We start from the raw sequence: 19,648 nt of genomic DNA, 5'->3' as shown, positions 1-19,648 counted from the left end.
CCTCTGGTGGTTTTTCTTCCATTCCGACCAATACTTGCCATGAAGGAGGAGATTTCTCTTTCTGATTTTGCAATTCAATGGTTACAACAAGGCTTAATGATCTCGCCTCAACGACGGGCAGGTGAAGAAGAGGTATTTGTGCATCATCATCACCAACAACCTTCTCATCATCATCATGATGATGAAAATTTGTCTCATTCTCATTATTACTTGAGCATTTTAGAACAACTACCGCTACGGATCATTCTCAAATTTTGCAAATATTTATCGGCTTTTGAATTGGAGGAATTATTATCACGTAACAATACGCAGAGAGGGAGTTGCTCTTTCTTCACGGGAAAATCTCGCCAATTTGAAATAATTATTGATGAATGCTTTGAGAGGCTTTTCCGAAAAAGATTTGAAGAGGATGAACGCTCCACGATGGCTTTTAAATTACAAACAAAACAGGATCAGTTATTATTGGCTGCTTCCAATGCTGAAGACAAACCGCACCGGACGGAAACAATGAATTTCATTCAATTGTATTTTCAAAATTACTTACATCAATGTGTGAATAGTGTATTGGAAAAGAAGCAAATATATGAATTTGTGAGTTCGGACTCTCAAATTATGGATGAAACATTGGAACCCATTGAAAATAATGAGCGTCAGTGCGCTGAAGTCAAAGAATTTTTAACTAGCCACGAAAATTTTGAGCAACAAGATATTGCTTCCAAAGAAAAATCCTTCTTGTATTTGAAAATCCCAAACCAAGTCACAGAAGCGTTTTTCGAGCGAGTACATTGTTGCAAGAATGGCCATTCTTTGAAAGTTCAACCATCCAACAACTTGAATAGTTTATTCAGCCATTTGCATCGATACGGAAAATATGTGCGATCATTGTCAATATCAAAGAGCCTTTTGAAATATTTAAGAGAATATGAACAATTGCAACTATTTATGCAGTGCTTTGAGAGAATTGAAGAATTAACATTTCGTGACATGAGAGAAGAAGACGCTCAACCTATATGCTTAATTCTTCAAAGGTTTACTTCTCTTCAAGAGGTATCCTTTTATCATTCGTTCTTTTCTGAATATTCTTTGAACGCTATTCTGAATTTAATATTTTCAGAGCTTGAAAACAAAAGAATGGAACAGAAAGTATCAATTTCTCATTGCTTTAGTGACAGCATTGTTCAAAAATTCAATACTGATGCTCACGCACACAACAATTCTACAATCATGCAAGATTGTGAAGACGAATTAGACCTCTACGGCGATTTATTTGAACCAACATCGTTAGAGGAAAATTTCAAAAAGCGACCTCTTTCTTCAGTTATAATGGACGTAGAGCAAAGCAGTAGTACTGAAGAATCTTCAAACAAGAAAACCAAAACAGTGAGTAATTTACATATGAGACTCACACATATTACTTTCAGGAGCGTCTCCTTTTTTCAAAGCTCCTCAGAATTACTTGGACAATTGCTCTCCACTCACATCAACAGCTCGTTAGATTCACACTTGCAAGAAAATATGCTCACATTGAATTTTTCATTCAATGAGCTAAGCAGCCCTATGGCAAAATCTCTTCTCATTTCACAAAACTTCCACTTTGTGAACTTGACAACACTCATTCTTACTGAAAATAACGTGGATAATGATTTTGTAATTTACCTGTCTGAACAAAAACCATTACTTAAGACATTGAAAAAGTTAGATTTAAGCAACAATCATATTGTTGGGGTGAACGGGGTAAATGCCTTGTTCGAAGCATTGCAACAAGAACAATCATGTCTCGAATTTGTAAACTTGTCGCATAACAGACTAGGAGGTACAAGTCTGTTCAATGACGACTATCATGCCATTGGAAATTGTGAAATTGAATCGCTTAACGTATATATATCATCCTTTGTGGATGCTCGCCTGAAAACCCTACTTCTCAGCGATTGCGATTTGACACCATCCATGCTCCAATCCTTACTGCTTGCCATGACTCACAACAAGTCCATTACTACACTTGACATTTCGAACAATGCCATGAAAACCAATGCTCTAGCGATCATGCTATCTCATAACACGACTCTGAGAAACTTGTCTTTATCATGTTGTGCTTTGGAAGAAATTTCCGAGTCTCTTCTCAAGTCGTTACTTAATAACGAGTCATTGAACTATTTAGATCTGAGTGGAAATCGATTGAAAGAGGCTGGAGGATTATCACTTGTAACATACCTGAAACAAAAATTGGATCAATGCATTAGAGACAAGAAGATTCTTGAATGGAACACCCTTGATTTATCAACGAATCGATTTGGAGAACAATTTTGTCGGCATCTCACTGCAATCTTTCAGGTAAACCATTCTCAACAAGTGGACGCTTTGCATATTGACACGTTATTGTTAGAAAATAATTTCTTTTCACAAGAGGCAACCCAAAAGTTGAAAAAAGAGGCCCTGCAAAGCGGAATGGTAGCAAAAATCGCTCTTACCAATGAAGATGGAAAAGCACAAGTGTATGTTCAACCTTGTGACGGAACTACCTTGACATGAGTTTTTCTGGAAATTGGCAAACCAAATGAAAAACCTACAACACGCCAAAACAAATTACTCGAATGTTTGGAAGGACACAAATTATAGATGGAGAGAGAACACATTCTACTGTTGAACTTTGACAAGTGCACATACTAAAAATCATCATTCACAGTTGCATCCTTATACACTCGAAAGGAACTAAACTCTTCTGCTGAATTGCAACACAAGACGTCACAACACAAACCACAGTCGAAGGAAGGTAACCATCGATGTTTGTCGCAAATAAAATAGTATAACCACGATGGAAATCCTAACCACTGCATAAAATCTGGACAATCCGCTGGTCGATAACATCCACACCACCACGTTGTGCAACAACAACATGCAATCATGGAAGCATTGCAACAACACAACCACTGGACAGGGCAAATCTTCTCGAGTACAAATCGATCGGCTCGTCCTAGAACTGATGTCTCTTCAAAGAGTCGTAAATGAGCAGGACGGTGGTGTGTGAGATTTGCCAAACTCGTACTTGGAAACGTGGGGAATTTCACAATATTGTGTTTCATCTTGGTGATGGTTCGATCAAATTCAAGAGTTTCAAAAGTAAATGTTAAGGTCGTCAATGAGTGGATGGAATTCTCAGTGCTGCATGAAATACCGTTTCGAGATTTCATTCCAATTTGTTCTTCATAGTGTCTTCTCATGGAATCTGATATTTTCAATTCAGATGCAAATATGCATTTCAAATACATTTGTAAAAATGCAATTCTCATTCTGTCATTCATATTCTCCAATGACATGAATGTCAAATGTTCCTGTATGTAAAGAACTGGTAAATAACGTGAGGGATGTTTGGAACTTGGAACTATAGATAACATTTTTGAGAATGCATTTGTGTCATTGCTACTGGCAGAATCACACAACTTCAATACAGCATGCTGATAGGCCTTAATGACATTCTTTTCGAGTAGTAGAAAATTTCGAAGTGATTGACGAGTGACAGAAAGTTCAACTGTCTCTTCAGAACCAGCTTGTGAATTTGTGAGTTGACGATTTTCTTCCTCAAGGAGTGTTTTTAAATAGTTGATACTCTCTGCATCATAAACTTGTTTCAAATTCATGATACATTGTTTTTCTATCTTCTCAATAAGGAAATCTTTAAAAAGGTAATATAATAATATTTTGACAAATACGGAATACTTCAATTCAGCATGACTAGTTGGCCATTCATCAAATCGTAAAAAACAATACTTGTCGAAACCATTTCGATCATAAATCTTTCCATAGGGTTTGATGAAATTTTTCACTTTTTGAAATGTTTTCCTTTTTGGATGTGACATTGATGCAGAAATACTGTCTTCCAATTGTTGAGTCGAATATTGAATCGATCGATCACTCTCACATGGAACGAAATAAATATGAAGTATGAACTTGTCCAATAATCGACAAGCATTGAAATTCCACTTGGAATCGATGAGCTTTGAAAATTCTCCATTTTTGGAAAACTTTGTCTTCCATGAATAGAGTAATTCATGAATCGAAAGATAAGATTCTTGTTCCATCTTCTGTTGCGATTCGGATGTTTCTTTTTCATGATTAACATTTCTTAATTGAGTTTCTTCATGAAGTGAAAAATATTCTCGTGTGAATTTCTTCATCTTTCCATCTTTTATATTCTCATGATCAAGAGATTCTGTATTCTCATGGTCATCATCAAGAGATCTCAATAACTCTTCCTCCCGCCTCATGATTTCATCACGTGTTGTTGTTGTTGTTGTTGAAAAATGAGTGTGCAAAAACTCGGTCAGTATTTCTCGATTTCCATTTTTATCCGATTCCATGTGAGCACTATCTAAATATTTCCAAATTTTACACCATTCAGTATTTTCGTTGCATAGGATCCCGGGATTTGTTGGCCATTGAATTTCAATTTCAATTTCTTGTGAAGAAATTTTTCGACACTTGTTTTGAAATATTTTCTGAATTTCACAAATTAAAGGAGAATAGGGTTGTTCTTGTTCTTGTTCTGATGAAAAATTAACATTGACTCCAATTTGAATTACTACTCGAGGTAAATAGAGAGATTCCAATTGATTTCGTAATGAATCGGAAAGATGAATTTGTGGTTGCGATCGTGAGGCTGTGTTGTGAAACGTTTCTTGTGGTTGTTGTGAAATGAAGCCGCCGCCGCCTCCACTCAACAAGTGATAAAAACTTTTACATGTATACTTCAACGATTCAATATCGAGAGCCGACCATAATCCGAACGAGAACATGTTTGAAATGACATTTGAATCCAACTCTGCCAGTGACATTTTTTTTTCAAATAGTGTTGAGTTTTGTACAAATTTTTAATCGCGAACAACAAGAACTCTTTATTTCGAAAGGATTAGTCACATCTCGCTTGTTGTTCTCGCAAGAAAATGATTTTTCTCAACATTTACTTGTAGTTTCTACCACATTTTCCACAAGCAGCAGAGTTACCACTCTTAACAGGTGTGCCGTCGTCCCAATTTCGTTTGCATCCCTTGCACATTTTGGTTCCACATGATTTGCAGTTGATGGTATCTGAAGTACCGCATCCAGAGCTGTGTTTGCACATGATAAGGTTTTCTTTGTTTTTTGTTTGATTGTTTGTGAATAATATATTTCACATGTTGCAATTTAAAACATACTTTTGGAGGGCAAAAAAATGGAGAAGATTTGGGGCAGGGTCACTTACTAAAGATCAACGAATTTAAGGATGGTTTTTTCGATTGGATACTTCTTACGAGAGAAGAGGCAATAGTTCCAGTAGAGTTCATGTCGTACGAATGTATATCAATCCAGGAATAATGTTTACAATGTTGTCAAAAAACGGATGACAAAATATATTTACAAAGTCGTGCGTCTTGGTTAGCATTCAGATTCCTCATCTTGCCATGGTTCAGCACAGCGTGGTTGCGGTGGAAGTGATGGGAGTGATACCTTGGTAGTGCTCTCATAGCCACTGTGCTTTTCTGCAAGTCTTTTACAAACGACCAATAAATCATCCTTATCCAGTTCTGCAAATTCCTTGGTCATAAATAGTTCAGTATAGGAATCGACAATCCACTCCATTGCAATTTCATTCAATTTGTAAGAACGGAATTGTTTTGCAATTTGACTCAATTTAAAGACATTGTCGTCATTAATGAAAGTGGAAAACATTCGGCCACAATAAGTACATAATGAATGAATTAATAACTTGTCAGCCAAAACGTAGACATGGAAAATGTTGTCCATATTCACTTCTATGTGATTCGTGTAAACATATTCAATCACACTTTCAAAAATCTCGTAAGAAATGTCTTCGTCAAATTCAATCACTGAAGTTTTTGATTCAATCATGTCACACTCTACCATGGCTTTGAAAAATTCAGATCGTCTTGTCAAGATTGATTTGTGTGCTTTGATTTGTTTTCCTGATTTCGTGTGAATTAACAAAATGTCAGTAAATAGGGCATCTTTGAACATTTTCTTATAGACGGCACTGAGTGCTGTTAATTGAGATTCAAAATATTCAATTTTTGGTTTTCCAACAAGTTTGATCGCATCAATTTCACTCCAACCAGCGAGTACCATATCCACTCTAATTATTCGAGTTTTAATATTCTTAAACTTGAGAGGTGGACAAAAATCCTCAGCTTTTCCATTAGTATATGCTGGAGCAGATCGTTCAAAAACAGTGACCCAATCATCTGAATTATAATTCAAATGAGGAGCACTACTATTACCAGTAATAGCATTGGACACAGTAGTGACCAATTTTGATACTTTGGAAGGTTTAATACCCTCTTCTCCTTCCTTGTATTTTTTACAACGAATTCTAACCACGGATCCTGGATGTGAAGTTTCATAGATATGAATGGCTTTGGCAATCACTGGTTGTTCAAAAGCAACAGTAATGAACTGTTAAAATGTTGTTAAAAACGATGATTACAATTGGTCTTTATCTTCACCACCTCAACACAATATTGCACTTACTTGTGAGCCACTAGCTGTTTGAGGACACCAACAAGTTCCACTGGACTGTATTTCATGTATTTTCAAAAGAAAATCATAGTGTCATCAAGAATGATTCAATCCATGTACAACAAATACTCACTCGCAGCTGTGGAAAGACACTACAAGGACCCACGACATGAATAGGTCCATAAGAGCCTGTCAATGCTCCACTGTGGATGTTATTGACATTCATGAATATCATCACGACCATCATTGTTGACCATCATATCAACAAATTCAAGATCAAAATATAATGATACATTTCATGCGTTCGGAAATGTGTTTAACCAAATCAATATTGGATCAACTATTCCCGATCACGATTGAAAACACAAACCTGTAACTACTACTAAAATCAAGGACCTCACTCACCCATTGTTCTTCACCTTTTAATCCTTTTTGATAGTCTTCCGCAGCAGAAGTTGCTTCATCGAGTCGGACTGGAATAGGTTCATTGGATGAAGTGCTTGGTTGGAATAAATAAGCATCCAAGGGTGGCGTTGGTGGAATCATTTTTTTTTAAAGTTCGTCAGTATGGACAAGTTCATTCATGCGAATTTCTTTATCTAAGGACAGAAATTGATGTCATTAGAGAATACAATATGATGAACTTGCAGGGTTTATTCCTTGAGTAAGTGCATTTCGTACATGCTCTCTGGTTGTACCAGGTCAGGTGGTCGTACGTAAACAATATTATTTGATAAAATCATTCAATCCCTTAATGTCATCAGCAACAATGCTCACATTCACACTAGTAGAAGGATAGAACAAGAAGAATCGAGTGGTGACATGTTCTGCTTCTTTAACAACATAATAAGGAGATGCGACAGTTGGAACCTTTGGTAATTCAAAAGAAAATATTGTAGAATAAGAGAAAAACATGAATAGGTAAGAATACAAATATGATGATACTTAGTAAACAAATAAGGAGGCACTACTTACACCTGGTGCTTTGACAACTTCGCAAATCATGATACAACGTAAGGTATTGGAGTTGACGAATTGAGATTTGCTCCAAGATGAACCAACACGAGAATAACCAAAGCTTGTGCTTGATTCACGAGCCATATAAATTCCAGGTCCATACTTTTAGTAGTATAATGGTGAACCATGAAAACCATGATTATTTCAAATGGTCAATGATAATACTTACAGCCGCACCAGTAGTCATAAGTTTGGTGTTCGAAGCATTCACAAGTCCCTTTCTCAAGATACTGTGGAAGTTCTCGACAGCAGAGCCGTGAAAAGCCCAATCTATAAAAAAGTAATAAATCAAGCATTGTAATTACACAGCTGTTGGTTGAAAATAACACTTACATGAACCATACTTCTTTCTATTTTGTGCAAATGTAGCTGCCTTCTCTGGATTATCCATCATCATAATGTATTGATAATCGGTTTGCATTTCCTTAATTCTCTTCTTTTCTGGCATTTTAACAAGAGCACTGGTTGATGTCACAAAGAAAAATATCCATAATTAAATTGTTAGTTAAATAAATCAAACTGACACTTGTACATGCACAATAGAAACTTACCATCTGTTTGTACTCAACAACCACTTGAGTATTTGATATGCATTTGGATGCAAAAATTTCTTAATATCACTCTCTGTTTCACAATGTTCCTTCATTTGAGCAACAGAAGGGATTAGATCAAACGCCTTCACCACAGCATCATAGTTTTTAGTTGAAGATCCAGAAGTGTTAAACATTTCTGGGAATGGATCAAAAATAACATCTCTTCTGGAGCTTGTTGCTGCCGAGTATGACATGCTGATCATGATATCAACTACATCACCGTTCTCATTAATGTCAGTATGAATTGAGGACGGGCATATGGAGATGGGAATGGTATTGCAAACACCCAACTCGATATACTCGAATTGACATTTGAAACGAGTACAAATAATTGGTTTTTGATGTTCAGTAGACAACATGTCGTAACAATCAATATGATCGTCGCAATTGCAGCAGAATTTGTGACATGTAGGAATTCTCAAGAACATGTAGGTCAACATTTCCAAAATAAAATTAACCTTTGGTTCGTTGTCACTAACCAATGCCTTGTCATAACTATAATTGTTGTGTTGAACATGTCCACATTCTGTTAATAATTCATCAGCAGTTTCAGGTTTCATGTTGCTATAGTAGAGAGCAAGTGCTTTGGCAGTGTTAATTTTCTTTTCTTTCAAAAGTTGTTGAACTGCCTTCTTTCTATCACTTTTAGAAATGTTGGAATTGTAGGTTGCCAATTTCAAATCAGCAGCACCAAATTTGGTGTTTCTGTCTTGCTGAAGTTGTACCCAACGCATATCTACAAATTTTGACAAGATATGCTCCTATGGTGTTGTTGAATAAATACCAAAATTATACAAGTGACAATGAACAAATGAATCAATATATGGATGAAAAGAAACATACCATTTGTTCGGCAAATCCACTCTTTTCTGTGACAATTTCGGGTTTGTATTGCACTCGAGGTGGCACATTGTGAGAGAGATAGTCTGGAGCAAAACTCACGGACATGGTGTGCCACATGTCATCACTTTTGATTCTATACTCCTTTTTCATTTCTTTGGACAAGTCATCAGCAACAATTTGCAATCTCACGTTATAAATTTGACCAATGAGCGTCACAAACTTGGAGTCATAATATGCTTTTGCATCATTTACATGACATGAAAGAGCATCTTGAAGCTCACCATCATCGAATCCCACATCCATACCATCATCTTCCATATCATCAAAAACTTTTTGACTTCCTTTTGCAGTGGTAGGTGTTGGTGTTCCGACTTCATTCATCAAGAAATCTTCTCTTCCTTGAACAAGTGTCTCTATTACTTTTTCTAAAGAATATTCAAGAGCTGATTTTTCGGAGGATGATGATGCCGATAATATTTCAACATAGTCCTCTTTACCATCATTCGACACACACAACAAGTCTTCCGATACTCGAACAATTTTACAAACAAATTCTTTCAATCCGAAATAATCAACATGGAGATCAATTTCCATCTCATCACCAGTAAACGTGAGAATATTGTACGATCGAAGAATGGGATCTTCTCCCTTCTTGTACGAATCCAATAAATTTGCGATTGCCTCTTTGGTTGGATTTTTACTAGTAGAGCAGATCATTGGATGATAATTTCAGTACGAGTTTTCGGAACAATGCGAATGTCAAGCAAAAATTTTTTTTTGAAATTTGTTCGAGAACTCGATGACTAAGTTTAGCCTTTGTAAAGCTAAAAACTGTTGGGAAGAGCTGACACTGCTAAACGCACGAAAGGAAAAAGTAATATTGAGGGGTCATGGATTGAGGCAATACTGTTTAATGAGGTCAGAAAACAGGACAGTTAAAACAGTTAAATTTGTTGAGCAACTTGGCTATTAACTATTTGGAAAGTCTTTCGCACACTTGACCATACAAGAATTTTCCAGCTCGCTCGGATTCAGCAAAACGCTTCTTATTGCAACAACTGACATGTGAAAGAATGCCTCTATGGCAACAAAGCGCACAATCAACCTGTTTTGTGGATGCAAATTTCTCTCAAGCAAAACAAAACCGATAATAACTTTCGAATATTGTGTTTGTAGTTGGTTGGAGCCAGACGCCTGTTGTTGATGACTTGTTGTGTTTCCATCAACACCAATTAACAACAAACAAAACCACACATCAATCCACCAAGACATTTAATCTTGAGTCTGGTAGTGTCTTCTGAATCTCTCCCCGACCGAGGATTGTTGTAGTTCAATTATCTATTGATTGTAGAGCCCTCGGGTAATTTTCTCTCTCTGAAACATCATCATTGGGATAACATCAACCAAATAATTACTAATTGACAAGACCAAATTTAGGTTCATACTATCGTTCATCATCACAAAGAAAGGCGTTGAAAATCATAGTCGTTATTAATACTACTCCTTTGGACTCGTTTTCGCGTATTGACCTTCATCAAGTGTTTCCAAAATTGAAAATGTATCAACAACAACCACCCTTGACATTGCTGGAATCCTTTCTCCAACAACAACAAGCAAAAACTAGTAATTCCAATCTGACTGCAATGAACTACAACTCTTCTCAACAACACCATCCATTCGCGAGCAGTCATATTCCTCAGCCAACCTCTCAGAATCAATTCTCTTCAGTCCTCTCGACTCTGTTGCAAAACAATCGTATGGTTCAACAACGTTGTCCTCCTGCCATGTTGTCCCAACAACAACCGCCCTTGATGAACATGCCATCATCGACCATTGAAAATCATCATCATCATCAACAGATGATCATCCCTAACCATCAACTTTCTCTAATAACCGTGCTCAACAATTTGTGCCATGAAAAGTCTGCACAGCCAGCATCCTTCACGACTCCTCCTCCTCTTGATTCGAATTCAATGAGATTGTTTGAGAATAATCACCAACCAAGACAGTGGGAGGATCATCACGAAGCCTCGTCCATCACGATGACAGACTTTGGTTGTAGTCATCATAACCACCCCTCAGCAACCACCACGACGCCAAACTCTTCCATTATGAATCCTCCTCCTCCACAGAGCATGAATAACACAAGCTACAACCACTCTCTCAATCATACGTTATTCGCTGGTGAGGATCCATCGACATCGTTATTGAAATTGTTAGACTCTCTTTTAAAGCAGCAACAAACTCAACCCACTACCACTCTCTCAAGTCTCCTAAACAATGCCTTTATGAATCCATCTCCTCACCAACCACCATCAATGGACCTGTTCTCGCAAGCTTCTGTTTCTTCGTTGTACCAACAACCGCTTGGTGAAAACAATCATTCCAATTTGGACCTCTCTTTCAATAACTTTCACAACAACAGCAATTCCTATTGCCATTCACAGCCCGTACTGAGTGGTTTCAGTAGAGAGAGCTCACGTTCTTCTCCACCCACAATTTTCCAAGAGGATCATCTTGATGATATCATTGGTTATATGGATCCCAATGTGGACGTTCATGAAAAGTTTTCGTTTGTTGTGGTGGAACCAGAGACCAAGACAATGCCGCCCTCCTCCTCCTCGAACACTCTCAACACTATCAATTCAGTGGTATCATTAACAGCCAGTAGTGGTGTCAAGTCTCAACTACAAACAACTACAGACAGCAGCATCCTTAACAACCTTAAAACTACAAGTGGTGTAAATTCTGCATATCATACATACACAGCTGCATGGCCAACTCGAGACTCTTCCAAAGAAACAACAACAACAATGGAAAGTGGCCAAAATCATCCTGTGGATACTGAACCTGCAACCAAAACGAAAAGGGCATCCTCCTCACGAAAGAAAAAATCCACAGGTACAGGTGGTGGAAGAAATGGAGACACGAGTGGACGCTATTTGGCAGAAAGTGCATCGAAAGAGGTCTCTCCAACTTTTGAGTACTTTATTCACACTAACCATGATAATGATGACAACAATGCAACAATTTTGAAAGCCTCATCCATGGATGACGAGAATGGTTGTGAAATTTTCTTAACACCTCAAGAACGTTGTTTATGTTCGTTACTTTCAAAATCAGTCTTGCCTAGAGAAGAGTTGTCCAATATTTTCAAAGGCCCAAACTCAACCACAGTTCGATCCATCATTTCGAAATGGCTCTTCACAAAATTCGATGCCAAACTTCCAAACCATATGCCGGCATCTGTCGATAGTTCTGAGTTTTCCATGCACGATATGACATCATCATCGTGCATTGAGGTAGAATGTGTTCCAATGGGATTCACCATTAATAAGGGATCAAAACCAACACGATTGTCTGTTTTCGTCAATGACACGATCAAGTTCAAAATTCAAACATTTGACATTGAAAATGCGAAAATTTTCGAAGGAGACAACATCATTTCAGACAGTAGCATTTTCAACACAAACATCATGTACTTGTTTATTGACAATTATACGGCAGAGATGAGAAGTGCTCACTACCTAACAGGCCTTACTCCACCCAAGAATGGAGGTGTTCTTGACACATCTGAGAGCGCTGCTCCTCCAGACATCTGTATGGATCTTCTCTCCAAACATTCCATTGTTCAATACTCGGAGCGTTTGTCCATGAGAGAAGAACAACAACAAACCAAATCTTCTTCTGCTCATAGAGGCTCAACATTTGAGATTGGAATTTCAATTCGTCGTGACCACCACTACAAAGTCAAATTACCTCCCATTAAGGAGATTAGTTCAAGTTTTGGTTTTGGTAATACTTCACCAAACTCGGCCCTCAACAAAAAAATCAGCTTTGTGCAAATTATTGAAACCGATACACAACGCCCAGTAATTCGATCTGAACCATTCTGGTGTCGAAGTAAGAGCCGTGCCGAGATGGAGAAGAAACAAAATCGTGAGGCTCTTCAACGTAAATCTGGAAAAAGTAGCATTTTGTTGTCTCAACAAAACGAAGAGGATGAATCTGAGCTACCATGTGACAAAGAACATCATCAAGAAAAAAAGAGGAGACAAAAATCATCGAACACTCACAAGAAGAAGAAAAAGGTAAAGATTGAATTCATCAATGATGATGATGACGAAGAGCAAGAGTAAATGACCACTCTCTCATCACACTCATGTTAGTATGTATAAAGAGAATGAATTTCATATCAACGCTCACCTCAAGTTTTTTACAACACTGAATTCAATAAGGATTCACTCAGATTTGTCTGACGATCTTGTGTGGCATGATGAACCTTAGCAAGGCTATCTTAACCCTGGATCATAATTATTTTCGAAGGCCGTCGTAAACTAGATACATTTTAGGAGGTCGTTATTGCTCAGTATTGCGTAATTGAACTTTTCCGACGTTGGTTGTCCACTACGATTCCTGAACGAAAACCATAAAAAAAATGATGAACGTGGAGCCTTACAACAACATCATTCAGGGCAAACGCAGAGGAAGCAATGTTGGAATACCATCCAACAACTTGGGGTTGAATGGAGGACAGCAATTTTCGGACGCTGAGAGTGTGATTGATGCAGGCTTTTCATTCCCAATTCCAGAGTCGGTGGTTGGAGGAGGAAAAGCCACTCGCTCTGCAAGTATTGCCGATACAGCCAATACTGGGAGTACGTTGCTTGAGTATTACAAACTATCAACGCTAGCTAAATTGGAGGAACGATTATTCATGTTCCTTCTCAATTTACAAATTAAGGACGAACTCACCTCTCGAAAAGACTTTATATTGGCACTTGTAACCAATTTCTATATCATGTGGGTAGCATTATTTGTCGGGGTTTTCCCCGACTATAAGTATGGAGAGTATGGTGTTTGGATTGCCCAAGCTCTCAATTATCCGATTACATTCGGGTTTCATCATTTGCCCTATACGGCAGCCTTGATTATTGCGTGCATTGTCTTCTCCGTGCTCATGCTTGGAGTATTGAATTTACTGTTGGCCTATCGATCGGTCTATACGATGAGCAAGCACTGGCCAAAGATTAAGATGATTACACGAATGTAAGTTGATTTGTTGTTATGCCTTGAATTGCTCAAGATATTCCTCATCAATTCTCGTTTTATATGATAACTGCTGTACCCTCAACTTTGCTTTTACTTTCTTTCACACCTCTCAGATTGTTAGGATTTTTTTGCTACTTGTCCATGCCTTTGCTATGGTTGTTTCTAGGGTTTCTGGATTGCTCATACCAATCTAAGGTTGTACTGTCCTCTCAAGCTTCAGAGGTTCAAGTACTCTATCGATTCCGTGATGTTGCATGTTACAGTACAACAAATATTGCCATGATGGTCATTTCCATCATTTCCATCGTTACTATTTTTTGTATGGTTTTTCTGGGCATGTACACCCTTAACAATTCTAATCCCAGGAGCTCACTTCCCTTCTTGTCCTTCTACCAACATGGGCATTATGTTAATTTACTATCTCTCAACATTTTATTTGTAGTCATGTGCGTAGTTTCGCGTGATTACATGATTGCTCCTGCTCTTGTGTACTTGTTAAGCAGAGCTGGTTTGTCCGCCTTGTTTTGGTATCAATTACCATTCTACAGAAGGTGGGAAAATGCATTTTATTTTGGACACATGCTATCTACGGTCGGAACAGGAGTGTGTGGAATCATTTCTCTGTATGTCAACTCTTTGAACGAATGGGGATTCGGGCTAGGTCTGATTGGAATGACATTCGGAGTTTCATTTTGCTGTTTTGTTATTGGATGGGCGGCTCTCGAGGTTTATTCCAGATACATTATGAGAGACATTAGAGTTGTATTTTATGACCAGTTGGAGAGCGGTCTTAGCCAAATGAATAATGATGGTGAGGTCGTTAACACAAAAGCCGTTCTAGAAAAAGAGTCGATCAAAATTTTACAAATTATAGACGAAACGAACCGAAATAAGAGGTTGCATCATTTTTTGAAATTTTCTCTCAAACAAAAAATACAAGAAAATGTAGTGATTGGGTCCATAAAGGACTTGGAGATGGTGACTTGTTTTTTAAAAGGAGTTTCAACTCAAAAATCTTACCAGAACGTTGATTTATTAATTATGGCTGCTGTGGTTACTGGATCATTTCTCGACATGGATCAAGGCAACACCAAATCATTGGCACTATTAAGGAAGGCCAAAAAAGGCCATCCCTCACTTCTTCAAAGATTCGAAATTGCTGAAAGAACCAAGGAAGTAGAGGCTAACTCAGATAGTGAGAGAGGACTTTTAGAAATTAAGCACATTTTGCACACTCTTGAGAAGAAGGAGTTCACACTTCAAACTTTACACAAAGTATTCTGGAAAAACCTGATCAATGAATCGGTATCAATTGGAAAAGTGCTCTCTATCAATAAGCAAATCACGTCGCTTACAGAAGAGTGTCAGGTCACACTTAACGGATTAATGGCGAACTATGGCAACAATAAGACCGTTCTGAGGAGAAATGCAAAGTTTTTGCAACGATTCTTATTTGAGAAGGAGCGAGCAGATGAGTTATATGAAGAGGTATGTTGTTGGGTAGTACAATGATTTTACCAAGTTATTTAAATGTCCCATTAGGCCACTGCCATTGAGGAAGAGGAGAGTAAGAAATATTCGACATCTAGAAGAAAATCAAGAGCCGCCAAAAACCAAAATAGAATAATGCCAAACATCGATAGCATAAATGCTGCTGCGAAGAACAATAATTTCGAAGAAATGAGCTACATTGGAGACTTGGCAAGCAATTATGGCCGCCCATACCATAGTAGAGCATATGATGAAGAAAGTTTTGATGGAATTGAAAATATTAACGATGGACAAAAGAAGGAGTTTCAATTTAGAAATGCTCTTAACAGACAAACATCCCATTCCGGTCTGCTTGCATTTTTTATTGCGCTCTCACTGCTTTCAATAATTGTGATATCAATTGGATTTGGGTTAAGTATATCCTTTGCCCAAAGCATGACTTCTTCCATTGATTTCAGGTTTGTTTCTTGCTTTAATCATGGTATTGCTAACCCTAGTCTTATGAAGTTATGAGATTTGCATTCCAACTGCTCTACCCAGATTCTTTCTCAGAGAAATTCGAACACAACAAAATTTCATGCATCTCTTTCCACAATATTCACATGAAATAAGAGCAACAGGTTTACCGAACGTCAACAACACGGAACAGTTTCATCAATCACATATTTCCAGAATGAATACATATAATTCTGTACTAGCAAATTTGAAATTGATTGCAGAAACCAAGTTTACTGAAACCATGATTGAGGATTTCACTAACACCAATTATTACTTAGTCACACCGGTAATTTATAATGACAACAATTCAACAGCTCCCCAAGGATATTTACAATACAGAAAATCATCGATATCTGAAATTACCGATCAGTTAATGCATCACACTCAAAGGTTCTTGTTGTACACACCTAACAGTTACAATAGAACCACTGATTCTGCTGATTTTCTTTTCTATTGGGCTAATAGAATTAATCAAAGCGCAGCATACGACGCCTACTGTTCACAATTCAGCAACAGAAATCAAAATATTGTAAACACAAGTAGTAGCCAATTTTTAGCATTTTATGCCACTGGTAAGTTCCAACATTTGAATGTGAAATAATACTAACATTTCATAACAGCTATATCCATATACGTCGTTTGTTCAGTAATAGTGGTCATCATTTCTCTGGTTCATTTAAAAAGCCTCAGATCTACAATTAAGTTTGTGACCAAGAGTTTAACGCATGACGTGGTAGGAAAGATATTCTCGCAACTAGAAAAAAGAATGACGAGGAAGTTGATGTGAAAGAATTATCTTTTATTTCAAAACCTGAAACATCCATAGTCATTGTTGTTTTGCTTACTATTGCTATCACTGTGTTATGTATTACTTTGATGTTTGTTGAAATGAACTTAAATTCATCTCAACAGAATGTTGCAATTAATCACATAACGAATGGAGTGCATATTTTGAGAACTGCCAACAATATTGCTTTCAGACTGTCAGAATTGTTTTCCTTTTTACGGTATCCATATAAATTTTGTGTAAATGATGATCGATTGATGACACGAAAGGAGCTTGATGATTTTCATACACAACACAAAGAATTATCGGGTATTGTTGCAAATGCATGGAATTCATTGAAATATGGCCATGCATTCCGCACGTATGACGAGCTTAATGCAATTTTAACACCATCCAATTGTAGCTATCAGAATGGAACCACTCAATATTCTTGCTTGCCGATGGACGAGCTTATCGTGCAATTAATAAGCTCATCCAATCGATTTGGAGAGGATCTTTATTATAGCAACTATCCATTAATTGAGTTATTTACAGGACTTTTGGGTCATTATGAAATGACAACAGTGCTCATGGATCGTATGGTAAATTTGTTTAAAATATACACTAGACTCTCGTCACAACCTAGCTTTGCTATTACCATTACTTTCTCACTCGTTGGATATTTATCAATACTTGTCATGACCTATTTCGCTTACGCATTACTTACAGATTTTTGGAAGCAGAAGCAGCAAATTAGAATAATGCTCAACTATGTACCAATTGATGATTTAGAAGAAAACGAAGACCTTAAAAACTTTGCCCTTTTCGATGAGTTACCGAATCAGCTCAAACTTTCGCGAGCAAAAACAGACGACAAAGGTGATGGTAAAGTTAGATCTATTCTTAACTCTGCTGTTGACGGTGCCATTCTTTGTAACCACAAAGGAGACATGGAATTATTCAATCCAACAGCCCAGAATATGTTTGGAATGAACAACAGTGATGTGTTGGGACAACCGTTGTTAAAATTATTTGACCCTTCCGATGCTGAAAATTATCAAAAGCTTGGACAAATTATTCAGAAAATGATTACAAGCACTCAGCCATTTGGAGAGAATGTGGAAGTTGGATGTTTGAGAAAGAATCAAACCAAATTTCCTGCCAAAGTTAATATTGTGGTGAGCATTTACAACAAGAAACCACTTATTAGTTGTTTTATTAGGGTATGTTGCACGTGTTGGCATGTTCATCATCAATTTTGCGCATTATCGTATTGATTATGATTTTTCTTAATGGAATGGACGTATTATTTTGATAACTCTTCCTCTGAACAGGATTTCACACCTGAAAAGAAACAAAATTTACTTTTGGCAGAGGAAAAGAAAAAATCTGAAACACTACTTCTTAACATTATGCCAGAAGCGGTGGCTTCGAGATTGAAAAGTGGTGAAACCTTTATTGCTGAAAAATTTAATGATGTGACCGTCTTCTTTTCAGGTAAGATAGGCCAGCATTTAGCATGTATTTATCTTATTTTTTTTGTATAATCTAGATATGGTTGGATTTACTCGAATCAGTTCTGGAATGAATCCTTCTGAATTGGTATCCATGCTAAACACCATTGTGAATGGGGTATGTTTTCTTGATTTGCATGACGATGAAATTTCTGAAAAATTATTTAAACGTAAAGTTTGATTTGTTGACAGAAAAATTTACGCTGGAGAAGATTAAAACCATTGGAGACGCCTATTTTTGTGTGGGAGGAATTAATGGAAACACTCAAAGTGATCATCCTGATCGAACTTTGAAGTTTGCGATAGAGACCATGTCTGTCATTCGAGAATATAATTTAAATGGGAAAACGAATGTCAATATTCGTGTTGGAATTCACACAGGACCGGTTATAGCTGGTAAGTGTAAATAATATATTTATGTGAAAGAAAGAAGCTCTAACATACTCATACCTGATAACATTTTGACAGGTGTTATTGGAAGTAAAAAAGTAAGTAGAAAATCCAACAACATGTTTCCCAGTTATTCACTCTTCAACTTACTATTTTAGTTTGCATATGATTTGTGGGGCGTAGGTTTTGCATTTCAAATTTCATATTGTACATTTAACAATTTGCTCAATTATTGAATACAACTCCTTTAGGACACAATTAATACTGCTAGTAGAATGGAAAGTACAGGTATGTTGGGTTATAGATTCCTAATTAAATTTAATTAATACTACCTCAAAAGGCGTTCCAGGAAGGATTCAACTCTCTCGTCAGACCTATGAGAGAGTGCATGATTTAGGATTTCAATTCGATGAGCGAAAGATTGATGTGAAAGGAAAAGGGGTGTTAATGACCTATCTTCTCAAACCAAAACATCATGCTAATCCTCTCGATTCTCCGTATGATGATGCTACACCATCTCTTATTTCAAGCTTTAGCTTCAGTGAAGTGCAGCCTTCTTCGTCTCCAACAAATGCTGCTGCAACTAATCCAGCTCAGCCACAAACGGCTTCTGCTTTTTCTGACTCAACAAACAACAGTGGTACAGATTTGACATCAAATAACCAGCGTACGATGACATCATCATCATCTTTGGAGCAACGAACTTTGAGGCCATTAAAGCCACTCCTTAAGCACGACTCTAAGACCGTGCTTGGATTCCTGAGTGTGAACAAGTCACTGGAGGAGAGCCAACCAATCTTTGAACCTACCTCATCCGACAATACCGATCAGAAAAATTAGATACGAAAAGATGTATGCATGAATGTTGTGTCCTGATATCAAGTCCTTGTTAACTTGAACAAACGTATCAACTGTTGGTTGATCATTAAGATCTTATTTTTCATGAAAAGGATTTCATATTGGCATTCATCATTACT

General features: G+C 37.2%; 6 protein-coding genes across 6 annotated transcripts; 3 read left to right on the top strand and 3 right to left on the bottom strand.

Moving 5' to 3' along the window:
• Positions 1–39: 39 nt before the first annotated feature.
• On the top strand, positions 40–2,529 carry C9374_014667 (uncharacterized protein; the record flags this gene model as incomplete). Its single annotated transcript, XM_044690679.1, has 1 exon — positions 40–2,529. The coding sequence occupies one exon, from the start codon at positions 40–42 to the stop codon at positions 2,527–2,529; it is 2,490 nt and encodes an 829-aa protein (XP_044553259.1).
• A 134-nt stretch (positions 2,530–2,663) lies between these two features.
• C9374_014666 (uncharacterized protein) lies at positions 2,664–4,829 on the bottom strand (the record flags this gene model as incomplete). Its single annotated transcript, XM_044690678.1, has 1 exon — positions 2,664–4,829. One exon carries the CDS (start codon positions 4,827–4,829, stop codon positions 2,664–2,666), a length of 2,166 nt encoding a protein of 721 aa, XP_044553258.1.
• A 580-nt stretch (positions 4,830–5,409) lies between these two features.
• C9374_014665 (uncharacterized protein) lies at positions 5,410–7,053 on the bottom strand (the record flags this gene model as incomplete). The annotated part of the gene is made up of 4 exons (XM_044690677.1): positions 5,410–6,444; positions 6,520–6,564; positions 6,641–6,710; positions 6,878–7,053. The coding sequence occupies 4 exons, from the start codon at positions 7,051–7,053 to the stop codon at positions 5,410–5,412; spliced, it is 1,326 nt and encodes a 441-aa protein (XP_044553257.1).
• Positions 7,054–7,233: 180 nt separating this feature from the next.
• Positions 7,234–9,677, bottom strand: C9374_014664 (uncharacterized protein; the record flags this gene model as incomplete). The annotated part of the gene is made up of 6 exons (XM_044690676.1): positions 7,234–7,377; positions 7,483–7,626; positions 7,694–7,794; positions 7,858–7,985; positions 8,076–8,878; positions 8,961–9,677. 6 exons carry the CDS (start codon positions 9,675–9,677, stop codon positions 7,234–7,236), a joined length of 2,037 nt encoding a protein of 678 aa, XP_044553256.1.
• Positions 9,678–10,516: 839 nt separating this feature from the next.
• On the top strand, positions 10,517–13,099 carry C9374_014663 (uncharacterized protein; the record flags this gene model as incomplete). The annotated part of the gene is made up of 1 exon (XM_044690675.1): positions 10,517–13,099. One exon carries the CDS (start codon positions 10,517–10,519, stop codon positions 13,097–13,099), a length of 2,583 nt encoding a protein of 860 aa, XP_044553255.1.
• A 299-nt stretch (positions 13,100–13,398) lies between these two features.
• C9374_014662 (uncharacterized protein) lies at positions 13,399–19,511 on the top strand (the record flags this gene model as incomplete). Its single annotated transcript, XM_044690674.1, has 13 exons — positions 13,399–14,009; positions 14,126–15,500; positions 15,555–15,961; positions 16,011–16,573; positions 16,622–16,703; positions 16,760–17,990; positions 18,102–18,264; positions 18,320–18,399; positions 18,458–18,677; positions 18,750–18,769; positions 18,830–18,850; positions 18,923–18,959; positions 19,012–19,511. The coding sequence occupies 13 exons, from the start codon at positions 13,399–13,401 to the stop codon at positions 19,509–19,511; spliced, it is 5,310 nt and encodes a 1,769-aa protein (XP_044553254.1).
• Between the last annotated feature and the right edge of the window lie 137 nt (positions 19,512–19,648).

This window comes from Naegleria lovaniensis, assembly GCF_003324165.1.
Source record: "Naegleria lovaniensis strain ATCC 30569 chromosome Unknown tig008, whole genome shotgun sequence".
In the NCBI taxonomy this organism is placed as follows: domain Eukaryota; phylum Heterolobosea; class Eutetramitea; order Acrasida; family Naegleriidae; genus Naegleria; species Naegleria lovaniensis.
Note: the sequence above shows the minus strand (reverse complement) of the source record. Positions and strands in the feature narration are given on the sequence as shown.